General features: G+C 44.6%; 1 protein-coding gene across 6 annotated transcripts in view; it reads right to left on the bottom strand.

Annotated features, from left to right (window-relative positions):
- The window catches only part of ANKRD44 (ankyrin repeat domain 44), a 164286-nt gene that overhangs the window by 21520 nt on the left and 122938 nt on the right, over window positions 1–19828 (bottom strand). For 4 of the 6 annotated variants that reach the window (XM_053361757.1, XM_053361793.1, XM_053361746.1 and 1 more), the window contains exons 15-18: window positions 16763–16846; window positions 14976–15087; window positions 5903–5974; window positions 1911–2112 (exon numbers count right to left, since the gene is read on the bottom strand). In XM_053361757.1, coding sequence (XP_053217732.1) covers window positions 1911–2112; window positions 5903–5974; window positions 14976–15087; window positions 16763–16846 — 470 coding nt within the window. The remainder of the gene's footprint in view (window positions 1–1910; window positions 2113–5902; window positions 5975–14975; window positions 15088–16762; window positions 16847–19828) is intronic. The other 2 variants (XM_053361775.1, XM_053361765.1) reach the window with 1 other exon arrangement.

The following is a 19828-nucleotide window of genomic DNA, read 5'->3' as shown; positions in this document are numbered from 1 at the left end:
TCAATGGAAAGATAATTTAATGAAGAATGTAATACAATAACTTTTATGGAGGATTATTTATTACAACATAAATAAGGAGGTCATTTGTCAGTGTGTTATGTGATTGCTATCAAGTTGGTTGGGGTTTCTTGTTCTTTCATTTAGTGAGCTTGTAAAACGTAATAAAATTAAAGAAATGGCGCAAAGAGTTGACTGGTCACCCAGAAAGTGATGTAAAATAGTAATATTAAGTGCACAAGGCTACAGCTATGAATAAATTAGAAGAAAAATTGGTGGAAACTTAACCAGAGGTGGCATTTCTAAATTTCTTAAGAGGTATAAGGAGACTCAGTCACTACAAAATCAGACTGGTAAAGGCAGGAAAAGGTGCACAACAGCAAGTGACGATAGAAGAATTGAGAGACTGTGCCTATGTGATATAAGAAAATCATCTGGGTGTATACAAGATGACATGGCGCAATGTGATATGAAGTTGAGTGCAAGGACTGTTTGGCGCAGACTGCAGGAATATGGTCTAAATGCTAGAATTTATGAGCCATCATTGCCAAAACAAGATGACACCTGATTGGAAATACACTTTCTCCAAAAGGTTTCCACAAGTTTGGCCACTAGTGTATGGTGTACAAATTTTATTCAGCCAATAGAGGTCTCTGTCAGACCATGTTGAGGTGCTGCAATATGTCAGTACAAAAGATTGCACTCGTCCTGTTTGTTTGGTACCATGCAGATAAATACACTGGATAAACAGCAGTATGCATTCCATACCAAACCAGAACATAGGAAAAAGTAACATGTCGACACTTAGTCATCAATTACAGGTGAGTTTGTGTGAATACAGAATGGACTGCTTCAAAAAAGGCCTAATAGCCAGTTCAGTAAGTAATGATAACTGGTGATAGTCTCAAGGGGGTAAGAAAGGAGTACAATTTATTGAAGATCTTTAATCAAGATTTCTAGCACGGGAAATGAAGTACCGTATTTTTCGCTCTATAGGACGCACCAGACAATAAGACGCACCTAGTTTGGGGGCGAGGAAACAAGAAAAAGAATTCTGAATCCCAGAAGCCAGAACAGCAAGAGGGATCTGGCTTCTGGGATAGCCTCTGGCTGTTCTGGCTTCTGGGACAGCCGCTGAATCCTCTCCCAGGCAGTGGGATGAAGGCTCCCCCTGCCCGGAAGAGGCTGCGCGCGGATAAGCTGCCCTCTGTACCTTCCCCCATCTTCCGCAAGAACCGCGTGCTCTTTAAAGGGAGCACAGTTCTTGGGGGCTTTTCTGGGAGGTGGGGGAAGGGTCAGAGTCGCGTGCTCTGTCCCTTCCCCCCCTTCCTGCAAGAGCCACGTGAAGTCTCCACAGGACAGCGGGGAGGCTTCATCCCGCTGCCCTATGGAGGCTTCGCGGGGGCTATCCAAAAGCCAGAATAGCTAGAGGGAGCGCTGCGCAGCGCTCCCTCTCCCTGTTCTGGCTTCTGGCTTAGCCGTGCAACCTGCATTCGCTCCATAAGAACGCACACACATTTTCCCTTACTTTTTAGGAGGGAAAAAGTGTGTCTTATAGAGCGAAAAATATGGTAGTTTCAGTCTATGTTACTACTGGAGGGGGCCCAAACACAGCTTCGGTCTTTGCTGAATTTGTTTCCCACTGCTGAAGAGGTAAGGTGCCCTTTGGTCTAAAAAAGCAACTTGCCTCTTCAACAGCAAACACTCTATACATGTTCTTAGCAACATTGCAAGCTGCCTTGTGCTGAGCCATGCTCATCGGTCCATCTGACTCAGCATTCCCAACAGGGATCTCTTCTCAAGCTAAGTAGCTGCACTATCACCAGGCTACAACCCTGCCCCATTCTTCTCTTCTCTGCATGCAGTTTACTTGCATTGCAGCCAACACATACAAATCACAGCATCTCACTAACCTGCGGCATGAAGCGGGGTCCGTTGGGTGACGTTATCTTTCACCATAACAGAAGCACCCTGGTTGATGAGCGCTTCCACACATTCAGTGTGTCCCTTAAATGCAGCCAGGTCCAAGGCAGTATGTCCTTTCTCATCCTTAATATCCAGATCTCCCAGAGACTGGAGAAGCACCTCCAAGGCTTGATGATGACCATTATAGGCCTAGAGGTCAAAAAAATACTACTTCAGGCCAAAGCACTTCATAAGCATTTTACGTATGGGAGATAGTCCTTATTATAATAATCAAAAATGAACACAGTGAAGAAAAACCCCACCTCACCCTCCCACTATGTATAAGGGTCTGGTGACTTCTGTTTCAGTGTATCTGAAGAAGTGTGCATGCACACGAAAGCTTACTTAGTTGGTCTCTAAGGTGCTACTGGACAATTTAATTTATTTCGACAGTGAAGACAAGTCATTATACTGGTGATATAGCTCATTTAATGCTTTTTTGTCTTGAAGCATCCGGTTTCATTGCATTTAGTATTTACCACACCAACTTATAGTTTCTAATGCTTTTATCTGACACGACACTATTGCAAGATACCATGAAAAACTGATTAAAATCATTATGCAGTGACTTAGCAAAAACTGGGTCGTAGTGATTACAGGAAACACATCAAGTTACAAATGCTCTCCTCTAGAAGCGTAGGTATGTACAATTGCAAACAATCCACATACAAGTTATGAGATCTATGTTGCAAGAGATTTAGGTTACCGTATTTTTTGCTCTATGGGACGCACCCAACCATAGGACACACCTTGTTTTAGAGGGGGAGAACAAGAAAAAAAAAATTCTCCCCCTCTCTGCACAGCGCCCCTTCAGCGAAGCGGCAGGAGAAACGGAGCCCCTTCCATTTCTCCTCCCGCTTCGCTGAAGGGGCACTGTGCAGCTCTCCCTCTCTGCTGAAGCCAGGAGTCTTGCTCTCCTGGCTTCAGCAAAAGGAATGCGAAGCCTTCGGAGCGCAGCGCAAGTTCCCGCTGCGCTCCGAAGGCTTCAGGGATAGCCGCCTGAAGCCTTCGGAGCGCAGCGGGAACTCGCGCTGTGCTCCGAAGGCTTCAGGTTCCTTTTGCTGAAGCTGGGAGAGTCTTGCTCTCCCGGCTTCAGGGATAGCTTCAGGGATAGCTGCGCTCCGAAGGCTTACGGTTCCTTTTGCTGAAGCCAGGAAAGTCTTGCTCTCCCGGCTTCAGCAAAAGGAACTCGAAGCCTCCGGAGCGCAGCGGGAGCTCCCGCTGCGCTCCAGAGGCTTCAGGCGGCTATCCCTGAAAAATGGAGAGCGAGAGGGGTTGGTGTGCACTGACCCCTCTCGCTCTCCAGGCTTCAGTGAAAGCACCGCGAAGCCTCTGGAGCGCGGAGGGAGTGCTCCCTCTGCGCTTTGGAAGCTTTGCATTGCTATCGCTGAAGCCAAGGAGCCTGCATTCGCTCCATATGATGCACACACATTTCCCCTTAATTTTTGGAGGGGGAAAAGTGCATCCTATAGAGCGAAAAATACGGTATATAATGGCCAATTCTGTATTATCTTGATCAACTTTAGGTTAATTTTAAAAATATATACAAAATGGGAGATGGTCAGAAGCTAAACAACAGATACGTTTAACAGCACAATCCTGTGCTTGTCTACTCCACTATGTTCCATTAGTCTTACTAATCCTATGCAATCCTATGTTTAAGATTGCAGCTTAAGGGCACCTCCAGACTTCCAGTGTTTTGTAGGTGGGATCCAAGCACATACCAGACTTCAGTTTTACACAATTAAAGTGCATTAATTGGCTCTGTCACCCTAGCACAACAGATACACTTTTAAAAAGGAGCAGACTTTTTGCAGTTAGGAAAGTGACAGGGAAAGTGTGGGATGAATGAATGGGAAGACATCCTGCAAGCAAATCAGGATGAATGTGGGGTGAATGCTCATTTTCATATAGCCACCTAGCAAACAAATCAGAAAGAATGCTCAATAAGGAACGGATGCAAATCAGAAAGAGTCGTCAACAAATGGGTTGCCTATGGGAGCGTTTAGTGGAGCTGCTACTGGATATCTAAGAAGCACTGAGCTTAGTTTGCATGCAGTTGTGGCTAGATACAGTTTAACACAATTTTTCTGGTTCTCAGTTGAACAAGAACAATGCTCCTTTACAGACATGAAAATTTGTGAAATTATCATTGAAATTCACGTATTTTGTTATCTGACGTTTCAACTCTCATTTTAAAAGGGTTTTTAAAAAATGAAATGCTCACTGCATACAACTGCAGCACAAGTGTAGATGAAGATCTCTTATGAAAATTAAATTTGGATGTGTATTCTCTGCATTTATCCAGGGTAGCTTGTAATTGTAGTGTTGTTGTAATTTTGGGTTTGTCCGTTCAGTTGACAAAATAGGGCTTTAATGCTGAAGAGGCAAATACAAAATTATTTCTATCTTACATTCATTCTAAAATCTTATTTTCATCAAAGCTAAAAGCTGCAGCATTTCAAATAGGATTAAAAATTCTAATTATTTCATTGATGTGCAATTCCTATGAATCTTAATGAGAACAGAATATGCAGGAAGGTATGCATTAAAATTCAAATTGAATTTTATGTTTTAAGCATATGAGATAGACTGTTGGTTAAAGATGACATGTGTTCATGTTCATATCCTTTTCTGCGGGGAAGTATATTCATATTAACTCAATTTACATTCCTTTATTTCAAGTAACGACATAAACTAGATGAAAACGAAAACGAGGCCTTCAATGTGATAATAGGGTATAAAAAATGTGCAATCTGATTCCCAGCACCACCTGAGATTAAAGTTAATTTTTATTTTAGGGCTGCATCAAAACAAAATTTGTAGCCTTGTTTGCAGGCTGCAAAATGGGATACCCCCTTCTTTGTTGATGCTTAAGAGGGCCCTACAAAGCTTAGCATAGTGTACTCGTTGTACAGAGGAAGGAATTGGACTACAATTACCATGAGTCCCAGTGTCAGGAGTCCAGGTTCCCAGCTTGATGACACAGTGAGCATAGCTAATTAAAAAGGAGGATTTAATTGCAAAAACAAAAAGATAGCTCCGGATGGCTCTAACAAAGCCTCTGGCAGCATCACTCAAGATGACCCTTCTGAAGACTCCTTCCGGTGTCGACAGAAGATACTGAATTTAGGACCCTTACATCTCTTGTTTAGCTTCCTATCTAGCAGCCCTCCCATTCGCCGACTCTTCAGACTTAGTAGATCAGCTCCAGCCTCTTCCTGTTCAGAAAGACTGTCTCTTGTTCACACCTGTTTGTGCTTCCTGAGAGCTTTGGCTGTGTTGCAGCCTGCTCTCACCTACTGCCTTATCAGTTTGCCATTCAAGATCAGGAAGAGCCGAAGTTTGCAGCTGTCGGCTCTCTCCTGCCTGAGTAAAATCTAAGCTTCTCTGTTCCGGGCTGCTTTCTGTAGTTGGCTGCAAACCATTGCTTGGAGCTGGCTCATTCCTGACACCCAGCTAGTATGGTCGGTGGTCAGGATAGCTCAGTTGGTACATGAGACTCTTTATCTCAGGGTTGGGAGTTCAAGTCCCACCTTGGGCAAAATATTCCTGCATTGCAGGGGGTTGCACTAGATGACCCTTGTGGTCCCTTCAGACACTACAATTCTATGATTCTATGACCATACACAAAAGGAACACTGGGGGAACGGGCATTTTGAGTACCTCATTTAGTATCCTCCTTTTTCTTTCCAGCAAGAAATCCTATATATTGATAGCAAATGTATTCTCAAGTGCATGTGTGCTGCTGTAACCAAGACGGCACCGACCATGTACTTGAGGAAGGGATCAGAACCCCCAAGGTTTGTAGAAGTACAAAAAACAAAATACTAGCGGGGGTGGGGTGTGGGAGAATCCGAAGGGGGGTGGGGACAGCCAAACACCTTGTACATTGTTATTTGAGTTAGGCAGCAATATAATACCGAAACTGTGTACTTACAGCTAAGTGCAAAGGGCTTTTTGTAGCTGTTGAATCGGATTCCTCAAAAATGTGGCTCGTTTTCTCCAGAAGCTACAACAAATAAAGAAGTGACAGAGCTTTGTACCTCTGCTGAAATGATAATGCACATGAAAGGGGATGATTGACAAAACATGCATGTTTGGGGGAAGCGGGCATATCAGAAAAGATTAATTTTATTTAGTCTTCAGGCTAAATAATACCCCCCTGAGTTAACGGAAAACACCTGTTGTTGATGCTGCTGCTGTTATTTTATATTGTATTTATACCAGTTTGATATTGTAAGCTGCTTTGGGCTAAGGAAAGAGGAGTGCAAGTACCTAAAAATAATATTTTTAAAAAATGTATAATATAAACCAAAACCACACAGACAACTGGATTTAGATACTACTGACTTCAGTGACAGCAGGACAGAGCCTTTAATCAGCTTATCTCGTAATGAATCTTCATAGTTAATGGTGGCACTTTTCCAAAACAAAAAATAAAGCGTTATGATTATACTCAACACTAATGTTATTGTTATGAACTTTTTGCCTGTGTATAAGCTTCATTCCTATAACCATTTCCTTATAAGTTACCACACATAGGAATGCTGTCTACTATTCAGTGAACTTTACGTCTTCAGCTAGAATTGAGAAAAGGAACGCACACATATCACAGAGCCAGGCAGCCAGAGCCATGGATGGAGGAGAAATTTGCTTCCTTTAGGATGCAAACATACACAATTTGCACTTCCTGAAACAATATCTGAAACCCAGCTATCCTTTGAAATCTGTGCTTCTCTGAATTTTGCAAAGTGATTCTCCAATCATACCAAAACGTGTGTATTAGGGGAAAGTGAGCTTAAAAATGTGTATCTGAAAATATAGAATGCATCGCATAAGTCGCTTGCAGAAGGGGGTGTATCAGGCAAAACTGCACGCAAAAATGCGTATATCAGACGAAATTTGCACTACAATCCAGTCAGGTTTTCACAAGGACTTTACAAAATAATTCGCAATCTGAATCAGAAATGTATAGAACTCAGCTTAAGGCTGGAAGAATGAGAACCTGAGAGAAACCAAAATTGAGAAGGTTTGCCCAACTCGAGCCAGAGTTTTCACTGAACAAATAATAATAATAAGATCATCATGATGATTACTACTACTACTACTGATGTGCCAACTGTATTTCTGGCATCCCTAACACCAGCATGCTTGTTCCTAGATCCCAACCTTTGAAAAAAGTGAAACAAAGGCTATATGCTTAACCTTTCGGAATACTATACTATTCGTCACTATTTTTTGAAGTTACCGTATTTTTCGCCCCATAGGGCGCACCGGCCCATAGGGTGCACCTAGTTTTTTTGGGGGGGGAATCAAGGGGGAAAAAATTATCCCCCCCCCGCAGCCACCCCCAAGCTAGAAGAGGGAGACGGAGTGCTCCGTCTCCCTCTTCTGCCTTCAGGGACAGCCTCCCTAGCCTCCGTGGGGCAGCGGCTTGCCCCGCTGTCCCCCGAGCTTGTGGGGCTGGTGGTGGGGAGAAGCTTGCTTCTCCCCACCGCCAGCCTCCAAACCAGGTTGGGGAATAGCGGGATGGCGGCGCTCTGCCTCCCCGCTGTCCCCCGAGCTTGTGGGGCTGCCCGATATCTGCCCGAAGCCTGGGGTGCGCTCCGGAGCGTGCCCCGTGCTTCGGGCTGCTGCCTGCAAGCCTTGCGAGCCCGCGGGAACTCCCGCCGGGCACCCAAGGCTTGCGGATAACTTCCTGAAGTCTGGAGAGCGAGAGGGGTCGGTGCGCACCGACGCCTCTCGCTCCCCAGGCTTCAGTGAAAGCCTGCATTCGCCCCATAGGACGCACACACATTTCCCCTTCATTTTTGGAGGGGGAAAAGTGCGTCCTATAGGGCGAAAAATACGGTATATGGTTCTGACTCTCATTGCTTTATAGGCTATTTGACTCTTGATTGCAAACCCTTGTTAGTCCCAAATTTAACAAGCATTTTCTTTCCTGTTAAAATCCTTGGCAAAGCTGCCCTCATCACCAACCAGACGAGTGATTAGATTTTGCCTGTATGTAAGCAATTGACCACTTGTCTTCAACTACATGGGCTATGACAATATTACTCTCTAGTGGGCACATAAATAAAATGTCTGTAAACTGTGTTCTCTTTGTCATCTTAGCATGCACTTCTTCCAAGAGGCCTTCTGAAATGAAACGTTAATTTTATCTCAATTACCAAGGTGATAACATTTATCAGCGCATCACCCAATCGTTCAAAGATTAACCCAGAAACTTGAAAACTAGTTTCCAAGCAAAGCAGCTAAAAGTTCCTTGCTTCAGAGTAACTGGGGAGACGGCAATTTGAAATATAATGCGGGTGGGGAGTTTATTATTTAAGAAAAGGCAGGATTGGGGAGTGGCGCTGGTTTTTAATCTTAACCCTGATTAGAATGCGGGGGGGTGGGGGAGGAAATGAAAGGCTAATGAGATTACTACCCAGAATGCTGAATTCCTCTGCTCTAACGTCAACACAAAATTTGCCAGCAAAACTGATAGCTCTCTAGCTTACAGTACTTCTTGCCAGGCGTAATTCTTCGTGCTAATTGAGGATAAATCACCATGGGAATTTTCTATAATTATATATTGCGCCAGAGAAACAGACACAGTGGAGAAATGCTTACATCTGTTACTATGTGAATGCCTTCAAGCTTCAGGTCTACCAGTCTATACAGGGTTCAACACTTGCTGATAGTAGCTGCCCTGAGCCCGGCCTTGGCTGGGGAGGGCGGGGTATAAATAAAAATTATTCTTGTTGTTGTTGTTGTTGTTGTTGTTGTTGTTATTATAACTACAGTGGTACCTCTGGATGCAAACGGGATCCGTTCCGGAGCCCCGTTCGCATCCAGAAGCGAACGCAACCCACATCTGTGCATGCGCGGGTTGCAATTCGCCGCTTCTGCGCATGCGCGTGGCGTCATTTTGACCGTCTGCGCATGCACGAGCGGTGAAACCCGGAAGTAACGCACTCCATTACTTCCGGGTCACCGCAGAGCGCAACCCAAAAATACTTATCCTGAAGCTACTTCAACCCGAGGTATGACTGTATTGCCACATTTGATAGAGGAACAAACAGGTGATGGAATAATGGGTTGCCTTTAGGGAATGCAGCTGTGATTCTGACTCATTCCACGACATCTGATTCTCAAATATAATGACACTAAAATTAATTATCTGTATTAAGACTATGTTAAAATTGTCAGATTGGCTGTTTCAATTAATAAAACCTGTATTCTAATTTTCTAAAAGTGGGTTTTTATGAGATGAGTCCTTGCTAACACATTTTGCCACTCCTGACAGTTGTGAATTATAGCCAGTGACGGGGACAGAGGTATCAGCCTCCTTATCTGACCAGTTCTCTCAAACTTAGCTTCCAAAGCACCTAACAGGGCTGAGCGATATCTGATTTTCAACATCGTGATGTATCGAGCCATGTGAAACACCCTCCCATCAGACATCAAGGAAATAAACAACTATCTGACTTTTAGAAGGCATCTGTAGGCAACCCCGTATCGGGAAATTTTAAATGTCTAATGTTTTACAATTTTTTATGTGCTGTAAGCCGCCCAGAGTGGCTGGGGAAACCCAGCCAGATGGGCAGGGCATAAATAATAAAATTATTATTATTATTATTATTATTATTATTATTATCATCATCATTCCCATTAAGTCCAATGGCACTGTGTCTAATGTATACCTGAAGGAGCGTCTCTTCCATCGTTCTGCCCGGACACTGAGGTCCAGTTCTGGGGGCCTTCTGGTGGTTCCCTCACTGTGAGAAGTGAAGCTACAGAAAACCAGGGAGAGGGCCTTCTTGGTAGTGGCACTCACCCTGTGGAACGCCTTCCCATCAGATGTCAAGGAGATGAGTAACTATATAACCTTTAGAAGACATCTGAAGGCAGCCCTGTATCAGGAAGCCTTTTAATTTTTTTATGTTTTTATATATGTTGGAAGCCACCCAGAGTGGTTGGGGCCACCCAGTCAGATGGGCAGGGTATGAATTATTATTATTATTATTATTATTATTATTATTATTATTATTATACTGCCCTATACCTGGAGGTCTCAGGGTGGTTCACAGAACAAAATCAAAATATAAAACCACAAAACACATAATCAAAATAAAAACAACAACCCAATAACCCCCCCAAAACCCCCACATTTTAAAAGGGTATAGGAAATAAAAAAATATTTTAAATAAAATTATTATTTTCACTATTTCTCTAGTCAGTGTGTTTTAAAATTGCAGTGTCAAACACGATCCTGTTCTTCCCCTTTTCTCTAATTTTGTTTTCCCTTCTTCTCCCCTTTCTCTGAACATTTCTTCATTTTGGCAGTTGGTAACTAAACTACTTACTACATACTTTAGCAAGCAAATAAAAAAATATAATTAAAAAGTTGCAAGGCCAATCTAAATTTGCATAGCTAGTCATGTACATCGCTCATCCTATCTTAGGGATGTGGAGGGGGAGAGAATTTGACTCAGTTCACATTTAAATGTAAATCTACATAATTTGCAGTTTTGAAAATATTATGTGGACTGAAATGTCCAAATGCACAGCTCAACAAACATGGTTGATTTACTAGTGCACAACTGATTTGATTTAGATTTAGATTTGATGCCAAAGTCTTAACTGTGTTTCAGTTGCACTTTCTTTCTCCAAGAGCTAAAAAAAATGGGGAATTATATGTCATGAAAGTATATTATAAGTTTATTTATACTATATTGACACAGAAAATATAGGGGATACAGGGCAGGAGAATATGTACCGTATTTTTCCGTGTATAAGACTATAATAATAATAATAATAATAATAATAATTTATTATTTGTACCCCGCCCATCTGGCTGGGTTTCCCCAGCCACTCTGGGCGGCTTCCATAGAAACCAAAAATACACTAAAATATCACAGATTAAAAACTTCCCTGAACAGGGCTGCCTTAAGATGCCTTCTGAATGTCAGGTAGTTATTTATCGCTTTGACATCTGATGGGAGGGCGTTCCACAGGGCAGGCGCCACTACCGAGAAGGCCCTCTGCCTGGTTCCCTGTAGCTTTGCTTCTCGCAATGAGGGAACCGCCAGAAGGCCCTCGGCGCTGGACCTCAGCATCCGGGCAGAACGATGGGGGTGGAGACGCTCCTTCAGGTATACTGGGCCGAGGCCGTTTAGGGCTTTAAAGGTCAACACCAGCACTTTGAATTGTGCTCGGAAACGTACTGGGAGCCAATGTAGCTCTTTCAAGACCGGTGTTATATGGTCTCGGCGGCCGCCCCCAGTCACCAGTCTAGCTGCCGCATTCTGGATTAGTTGTAGTTTCCGAGTCACCTTCAAAGGTAGCCCCACGTAGAGCGCATTGCAGTAGTCCAAGCGGGAGATAACCAGAGCATGCACCACTCTGGCGAGACAGTCCGCGGGCAGGTAGGGTCTCAGCCTGCGTACCAGGTGGAGTTGGTAGACAGCTGCCCTGGACACAGAATTGACCTGCGCCTCCATGGACAGCTGTGAGTCCAAAATGACTCCCAGGCTGCGCACCTGGTCCTTCAGGGGCACAGTTACCCCATTCAGGACCAGGGAGTCCTCCACACCAGCCCGCCCCCTGTCCCCCAAAAACAGTACTTCTGTCTTGTCAGGATTCAACCTCAATCCATTAGCCGCCATCCATCCTCCAACTGCCTCCAGGCACTCACACAGGACCTTCACCGCCTTCACTGGTTCTGATTTGAAAGAGAGGTAGAGCTGGGTATCATCTGCATATTGATGGACACCCAGTCCAAACCCCCTGATGATCTCTCCCAGTGGCTTCATATAGATGTTAAAAAGCATGGGGGAGAGGACGGAACCCTGAGGCACCCCGCAAGTGAGGGCCCAGGGGTCTGAACACTCATCCCCCACCACCACTTTCTGAACACGGCCCAGGAGGAAGGAGCGAAACCACTGCATAACAGTGCCCCCAGCTCCCAGCCCCTCTAGACGGTCCAGAAGGATGTTATGGTCGATTGTATCAAAGGCCGCTGAGAGATCCAGCAGAACCAGGAAACAACTCTCACCTTTGTCCCTAGCTCGCCGGAGATCATCAACCAGCGCGACCAAGGCAGTTTCAGTCCCATGATGAGGCCTGAATCCTGATTGGAAGGGATCCAAATGGTCCGCATCCTCCAGGCGTGCCTGGAGTTGTTCAGCAACCACGCGCTCAATCACCTTGCCCAAGAATGGAAGATTTGAGACTGGGCGATAGTTGGCCATACTGGCCGGGTCTAAAGATGGTTTTTTAAGAAGCGGTTTAATGACCGCTTCTTTCAGCGGATCTGGGAATGTTCCCTCACAGAGGGAAGCATTCACCACCCCGCAGAGCCCATCGCCCAGCCCTTCCCGGCTTGCTTTTATTAGCCAGGATGGGCAAGGATCAAGGAGACAGGTGGTTGGTTTCACGCGTCCAAGCAGCCTGTCCACATCCTCGGGGGTAACGGATTGAAATTGATTCCATGCAACTTGACCAGACAGAGCTCTAGCACTCTCCCGCCCCAGCCCTGCTCCCACGGTGGTGTCTAGCTCCTTCCGAATATGAGTGATTTTATCTGCAAAAAACTTTGCAAAATCGTTGCAGGAGATCTTGGGGTCTTTACAAGGCCCCGGTGGTAAAGGTGGTTCCGTTAAATTGCGAACCACCTGAAAGAGTCTCCTGCTACTATTTTCTGCAGATGCAATAGAGGCGGTGAAGAAAGTCTTCTTCGCCGTCGCTATCGCCACTTGGTAGGCTCGAAGTTGAGCTCTAACCTGTGTCCGGTCAGATTCGGAGTGAGTTTTTTGCCACCGACGCTCTAGCCGTCTCAGCGATTGTTTCATCACCCTCAGCTCCGAAGAAAACCACGGGGCTGTCCGGGCTCCATGCAATCGGAGAGGGCGCTTCGGAGCCAGACAGTCGATAGCCCTGGTTAACTCCGCATTCCAGCGGGCCACCAGGGAATCAGCTGAAAGGCCATCAACATGGGATAAAGCATCCCCTACCACTCTCTGGAAACCATCTGGATCCATTAAGTGGTGGGGGCGGACCATCCGAATTGGTCCCACCTCCCTGCAGAGGGGAAGGGTCGCGGAGAAGTCAGTTGCACCAGGAAGTGATCTGACCATGGCACTTCTTTTGTTTCACTTTTACTTAGTGTCAGATCACCCACGTCACTAGAGGTGAACACCAGGTCTAAGGCATGTCCATGACTATGAGTTGGGCCAAACTTATTCAGGGCCCCCCTCAAAAAATATAAAAATCAGTGGACATCTTATACATGGATAGTGCCACGGGTGGATTGGCAATTGGTTGTTGTCCCAAAATAGGGGGCGTCTTATACATGGGGGTGTCTTATAGACGGAAAAATACGGTATGTCCGGTAGGCCAGCTAAGAAGCACTGCAGAAAGACATTTATTTTATACACAATATTTTATCAGTTCAATAGCCTTCCATGTATCATTTGACAGCAATCAACATGTCATACTTATCAGACTTATAATTGGATTTTTCTTTGGAATGGCAGCTTAGGAAAAAACCAATACAGTTCAAGGATGTTAATCTTATCACAACCATGAAATATTATCAAATGATCTCAGTTTCTATTTCTGATTAATGAAGGCTCAAAAGAATTAGCCCAGAGAGGAATGAATACACTAGGGAGAGAGGCTATTTTTAGTATAGCAAAAGCAGGCGGGAATGAGTGGCACTCATTTATCCATTAATACATGGGACTGTCACTCAAACGCTTTATGAATGGTTGACCACAGATAGAGATGAATGAGATCCAAGTATCTGCATCACTCCTTTTCCTTTTGTGACATGTTATTTAAGATGGCGTCGCTGCCTCATTTACTTCCCAGACTACGCGAAGTCTGGTAGACAAAGCCTTCTCGACACTTTTTATATTAAAACTGAAGTACCGTGATAACAAATGCCGTTACTTGTGAAACTATGCTAAAGGCTGCATCTGTCAGTATTTTAAATATCATTGCTTCCCTACTGAAGAGCAGCAAAACTTAATGCAGAGAAGAAAGCCGCTTGCTTTGGGGGGGGACTGTGGCATGGAAATGAACTGGTTCACCCACCGCAATGAAGCTTATTATTCAATTAGTTTCATAGACAGCATGGTGCATAGCACATTTATTGCAATGGGGACTTCAACACGTGCTCTGTGACAAGGAGCGTTGAGGGAAGAGAGTCATTACGGTGTAACTCAAGAAAACGAGTCTTCCCCTCCATGTGCCTTTTACTGTAAGTAAAGGTAAAGGGACCTCTGACCATTAGGTTCAGTCATGACCGACTCTGGGGTTGCGGCGCTCATCTCGCTTTATTGGCCGAGGGAGCCGGTGTACAGCTTCCAGGTCATGTGGCCAGCATCACTAAGCTGCTTCTGGCAACCCAGAGCAGCGCACGGAAACGCTGTTTACCTTCCCACCGGAGCAGTACCTATTTATCTACTTGCACTTTGACGTGCTTTCGAACTGCTAGGTTGGCAGGAGCAGGGACCGAGCAACGGGAGCTCACTCTGTCGCGGGGATTCGAACCGCTGACCTTCTGATCGGCAAGTCCTAGGCTCTGTAGTGGCCCACAATACCTAGCCCGTTCATGAAGAGTCATGGAATCAACAACCCTATATGGAAAACAACACTTCACTTTCAGCAGCTGGTATGCCAATGGTACTGTCCAACTATAGAAGCAGTTGTTGACTGCGGCCATCAATCAGCAGAGTTAGCCTCAGGCATTTCCACTCACATCTGCAGTCTAAAAGGGTTTTGGAGATTTTGTGCTGATTAGCCAGCCATTCATCTCCCCATTTCCAAGGTCTACTTTATGCAGTCTTGAATTCTGTCCGTTCTGGGGAACCACCCTTCCCTAACCCCATACCCAATATTAAAGTCTAATAGGACTCAAAAACAACCACCACAGCCCTGCAGAGTTAAGAACATGACAAACTGTTTGTCAGAAGCTAACATGGCATGCAGCATCTCAGTAGCAGTCGGGGCCTACTCACCAGTTCTAAACACTGCCGGTGTCCATAAGCAGCAGCATAATGCACAGTATTGTACCCATCTTTGTCCTGGATTGACGGGTTGGCTTCATTTTGAAGAAGGAATTCTAGACACCTGTGGAATATTTGTAAGTATAAATGCTAAGTTGTACCAGCTGATTCGACATAGATGCCAAGACGACAACATTTCCTGGTGTTGAGTATAAACTAACTAGCTTTTCCATTGTGCAAGGAATCTTGCACCTGTTACATGCTGGCTTTTCCATCATATTCACTTAGATTTTGTACAGAAATAACCAATGTTGTGGATAATAATAATTTATTATTATTTATACCCCGTCCATCTGGCTGGGTTTCCCCAGCCACTCTGGGCGGCTCCCTGTAAGGATTCCTGCTCTGTGCTTGCAGTCATGGGATTGTTTTCTATCACATGACAGTGTATGTTTTCATTCCACATAGTGGGAAGTGACGGAGACAGGATGTTTATGTTACTGTGTTTCCGTGATGTGGGACTATTGCCCTTTGTTCTTTCTCTTTGCTGTCTGATGAGAAAGAGGAAGGAGCTAAGTCAGAATGCTCCAAGTGTATTATATGTACCGTATTCTTCGCTCTATAAGACGCACCAGACAACAAGACGCACCTAGTTTTTGAAGGAGGAAAACAAGAAAAAAATTATTCTGAATCTCAGAAGCCAGAACAGCAAGAGGGATCGCTGAACAGTGAAACCAGCAATCCCTTTTGCTGTTCTGGCTTCTGAGATAGCTGCGCAGCCTCCATTCGCTCCATAAGACGCGCACACATTTCCCCTTACTTTTTAGGAGGGAAAAAGTGAGTCTTATAGAGCAAAAAATACAGTAAATAAAGAAGATTAGCTAAAATGTTGTGCTACTGATTTTGTTACGCAAACTGCTGACAATCTGCAGGATCCTTAAGCGTGCTAATGCCACTCGGGCTGGAGAAAGCTTTTGAAGCTCCTGAACGACCGACCAGGAGGGAGAGAAGATGCCAGTCGGGCATGTGTCTCTGCCAGGGTCCTACACGCGAGTAGGACAATCCTAACACTCCCAACAGAATATTAATAACAATAATAATAATAAATAGGAAACATTAAAAACTTCCCTAAACAGGGCTGCCTTCAGATGTCTTCTGAAAGTCCTAAGTCATAAGATCCCTTATGATCAGCTCTACTACTGCTCCAGATTCTAAAACCCATTTTTTTGGAAGAATCAGCTACTGTAGTAGAGTCGCTGCTTCAGCTAGAGAACGCCACACATTATAAATGTCAACCTATGCATTTCTCAAAAGCAACAGCTTTCCTCATGTTGTCTATTTACTTGGGAACAGCTCCATAGGAAAGAGATTCAATGACATTTTCTGTGTCCCTTCCTTTCATGCATATTCTACCTCGTTGACAATAGACACAAACACTACAACAAAAACCATGGCATAAGGAACATCAGCTATGAATATTACATTTGTGAAGGACATATACTCCTTGCAGCATATTATCACAATGCATTTGATTTGGACAACAGCACACCACGTTTAAAATGCCTCGGAACGCTACAGCGGCAGCCAGAACGGAAAAGTTAAAAGGACACACAAACACACACACACATACACAAATAGCTATAGACCATAATTCAAAGGTTAGCGCTTCGTCGCCTCAGCGGTTGTATGCGGCAGCACAGCAGGTGAGCAAAAATAAGGAACGCACATAACTTCAACCCACAGAAGCAAAAGCATTATACGGAGATGGAGTCAAACTGCTCTATTGACACCAAACTTACAATGCAGCTGCTTTTTCCTTCATTTCATTGGCTCTTTCAAGTTCTTCAGCATTTTCATGGGAGTTACCCAAAATATTCTTTCTTCTTAACATAAGGGACAGAAAAACGCAACTCATTTTGAAAACTGACACTTCAGAGATTCGCATAAGCGACCAGCCATCATTGTCACTTCAGAGCAGTGTACATACTTATGGGTGCCACCAGGAAACCTTAATAATAATAATAATAATAATAATAATAATAATAATAATAACTGACTGTCTGACCTATGGACAAGGCTAAGCGTCACATCAAGCTTCCATAACAAACGTTCCAGACATTTTGCAAAATTATTGTCACTGGGCAGATGTTACTGTCATGTTGGCTGTAACTGCCTGCACAACTGTTTCAATACCTCCAGGTATTTTTGGACTACAGTTCCTATCGACTTCTGCCTGCATAGCCAATGGTCAGGGATGAAAGGAGCTGTAATCCAGCAACTCCTGTCTGGAGAAATATGTGTCTCCTAGAAAGGTAGCAGCTGGTCAACCAGATATCCTATATCAACCACTTTAAACTGATGCTTCACTGAGGTTCCTGGGCTAGATGCATCATGGGTCTGATTCCCTAAGGTTGCTTTTGTATTCTTCATGTTTAACCTAGATCTACCGTATTTTTCGCTCTATAGGATGTACTTTTTCCCCTCCAAAAATGAAGGGGAAATGTGTGTGCGTCCTATGTCGCGAATGCAGGCTTTGGCTGAAGCCTGGAGAGCGAGAGGGGTCAGTGCGCACTGACCCCTCTCGCTCTCCAGGCTTCAGGAAGCTATCCGCAAGCCTTCAGAGCGCGGCGGGAGTTCCTGCCGGGCTCCAAAGGCTTGCAGATTGCAGCCTGAAGCCCGAAGCCCGTGGAGCGCAGCGCTGCGCACCCTGAGCTTCGGGCAGCTATCCGCAAGCCTTCAGAGCCCAGCGGGAGTTCCCGCCGGGCTCCGAAGGCTTGTGGATAGCAGCCTACAGCCCAGGGAGCGCAGTGCCAACTCCCACTGCGCTCCCCGGGCTTCAGGCAGCTATCCGCAAACCTTCCGAGCGCTCCCCCAGCCCGCTGCGCAACCTTGCCTCCGCTCCCGGACCTGTTCTGGGAGCTGGGGTCGGGGGAAGCTCGGGTTTCCCCCACCCCAGTCCCGCGGCTAAAAACGAAGCCGCACGAAGCCTCTCCCGACTGGAGAGGTTGTGCGTGGCTGAAGAGGAAGCCAAGACAGCCAGCGGGATGGATCCCACTGGCTGTCTTGGCTTTTTTGCTCTTTAATAATTTTTCTTTCTTTATTTCCCTCCCTAAAAACCAGGTGCGCCCTATGGTCCGGTGCGCCCTATGGAGCGAAAAATACAGTACCTAATCTACCACTGGTGGACTTGTTCCTGGCCTTTCCCATTCTTAAAGAAGATTCACAAAACAAGAAAGTTAAACTCTATGGCAGCTCATGATGCAACCAGCAGCAAACCTGTTCTAACTAGATTCTTCCCTGGGAGTTCAGAATGTTCCTGTTCTTAAAACAGAATGGAAGAAATGAGGACTTGGGGTTTATCACTATTAAAATATGAATGCATTCTGTTTCATTAGCAGAAATCCTGAATGCGGCCCAAAAGCATTTCCTCATACATAATTGGCTCCCTGTCCAGGAATATCGTTAACGAATCAGGTCAGTAGAAATGAGAAGCTTGGTATGTCCATTTTTATAAAGAGAGACAAAAGAAGAAAAAGCACAAAAAGTTCAGCACCCCTATTTTCAGAACTGTTTCTGCAAAAGGTCTGGTCTTCTCTCTTAAGCACCCAGTGCTGTTGTTTGTGGCATCTGCCACTTCAATAGTTGGTAAGAACCTTATTCATTATTAAATTTATATCCCACCTTTCTTCCCAAAGAGTCTAGGGCAGCAAGCAACAAATGATAAAATTATAGAAACATATAAAAAGCATATCCAATACAATGCAGAAAGGTAAATATCTCAACTTAAAAGGTCTGTTGAAAGAGGAAGGTCTTCATCAGGCGCCAAAATGACAAAAGAGGTGGTGCCTATCTAATATTTCAGGGAAGCGAATTCCAAAGGGTTGATGCCACAAAACTAAAGGCAACAAACACTTGAACCATACCATTCACTCAATCAATCAATCAATCAATCACAGTGGAATGTTTTAAATACCTGAGGAAATAAATCTGCCACAATATATACCTTAACATTTTAAGACCACTTAAAATATTTCTGTTTGCAAACCCTTGACTGGAGAAAAATGACTATGTCCAGTTTTTAAGGCCCATTGCAACTTGCCCCTCCTTTTTTCACAGCTATACCTAAAACATTTTACAGTGCCCCCATGTAAGTAGCATGCACAGGTACAGCGCACACAGATACGTGTGTCGGACATTTACATGTGCCAGGGAACTGGGACTGGCTAAACCTCTTGGTTGTAAGTACAAGTGGTACCAATACTTGCTGTATGGAGCCAATTTTAAAGAGCATTAATCTTATCCTTTCCTTTCCCCCCTAAAAATATTTTCTGTCTCTACATCATGGAAATCTATTCCATCAGGTCCCTCCCCCCCTTTTCTTTCTTTGATATTCATAGGCAGTTCAGATGGATCCATTCCTTTGGCATAGCTTTTGAGATTATCGTTGCTGGAGACTTTAAGCAAAGGGTACGTCCCCAGCTGCTATGGAATCTGTAGCAAGCTAGGTAGAAAGGAATCATGTTACGATGACTTGGGTATTATAGGAAGAGAGATTATAATCAAATCCTCTGGTACCAATACATCATGGCAGGCTACAAAGGTACAAATTCACCCAGCTGTGACTATTATATGTGGTAAATTTAACACATATACACAAGGAGGAAGAGAATTCAGGCAGATCTACACCAACTGTTTAAGGCACATCCAATGCACGTTTAGAGCACATGACACCCCCCCCAAAGAATCCTGGGAACTGTAGTATACTAAGGTTGCTGCGAATGGTAGCCCTGTGAGGGGAAAACTACAGTTCCCATGATTCTTTGAGAGAAGCCACATGCTTCAAATGTGAGTTGGATGTGCTTTAA

This window comes from Podarcis raffonei, chromosome 1 (assembly GCF_027172205.1).
Source record: "Podarcis raffonei isolate rPodRaf1 chromosome 1, rPodRaf1.pri, whole genome shotgun sequence".
NCBI lineage: Eukaryota > Metazoa > Chordata > Lepidosauria > Squamata > Lacertidae > Podarcis > Podarcis raffonei.
Note: the sequence above shows the minus strand (reverse complement) of the source record. Positions and strands in the feature narration are given on the sequence as shown.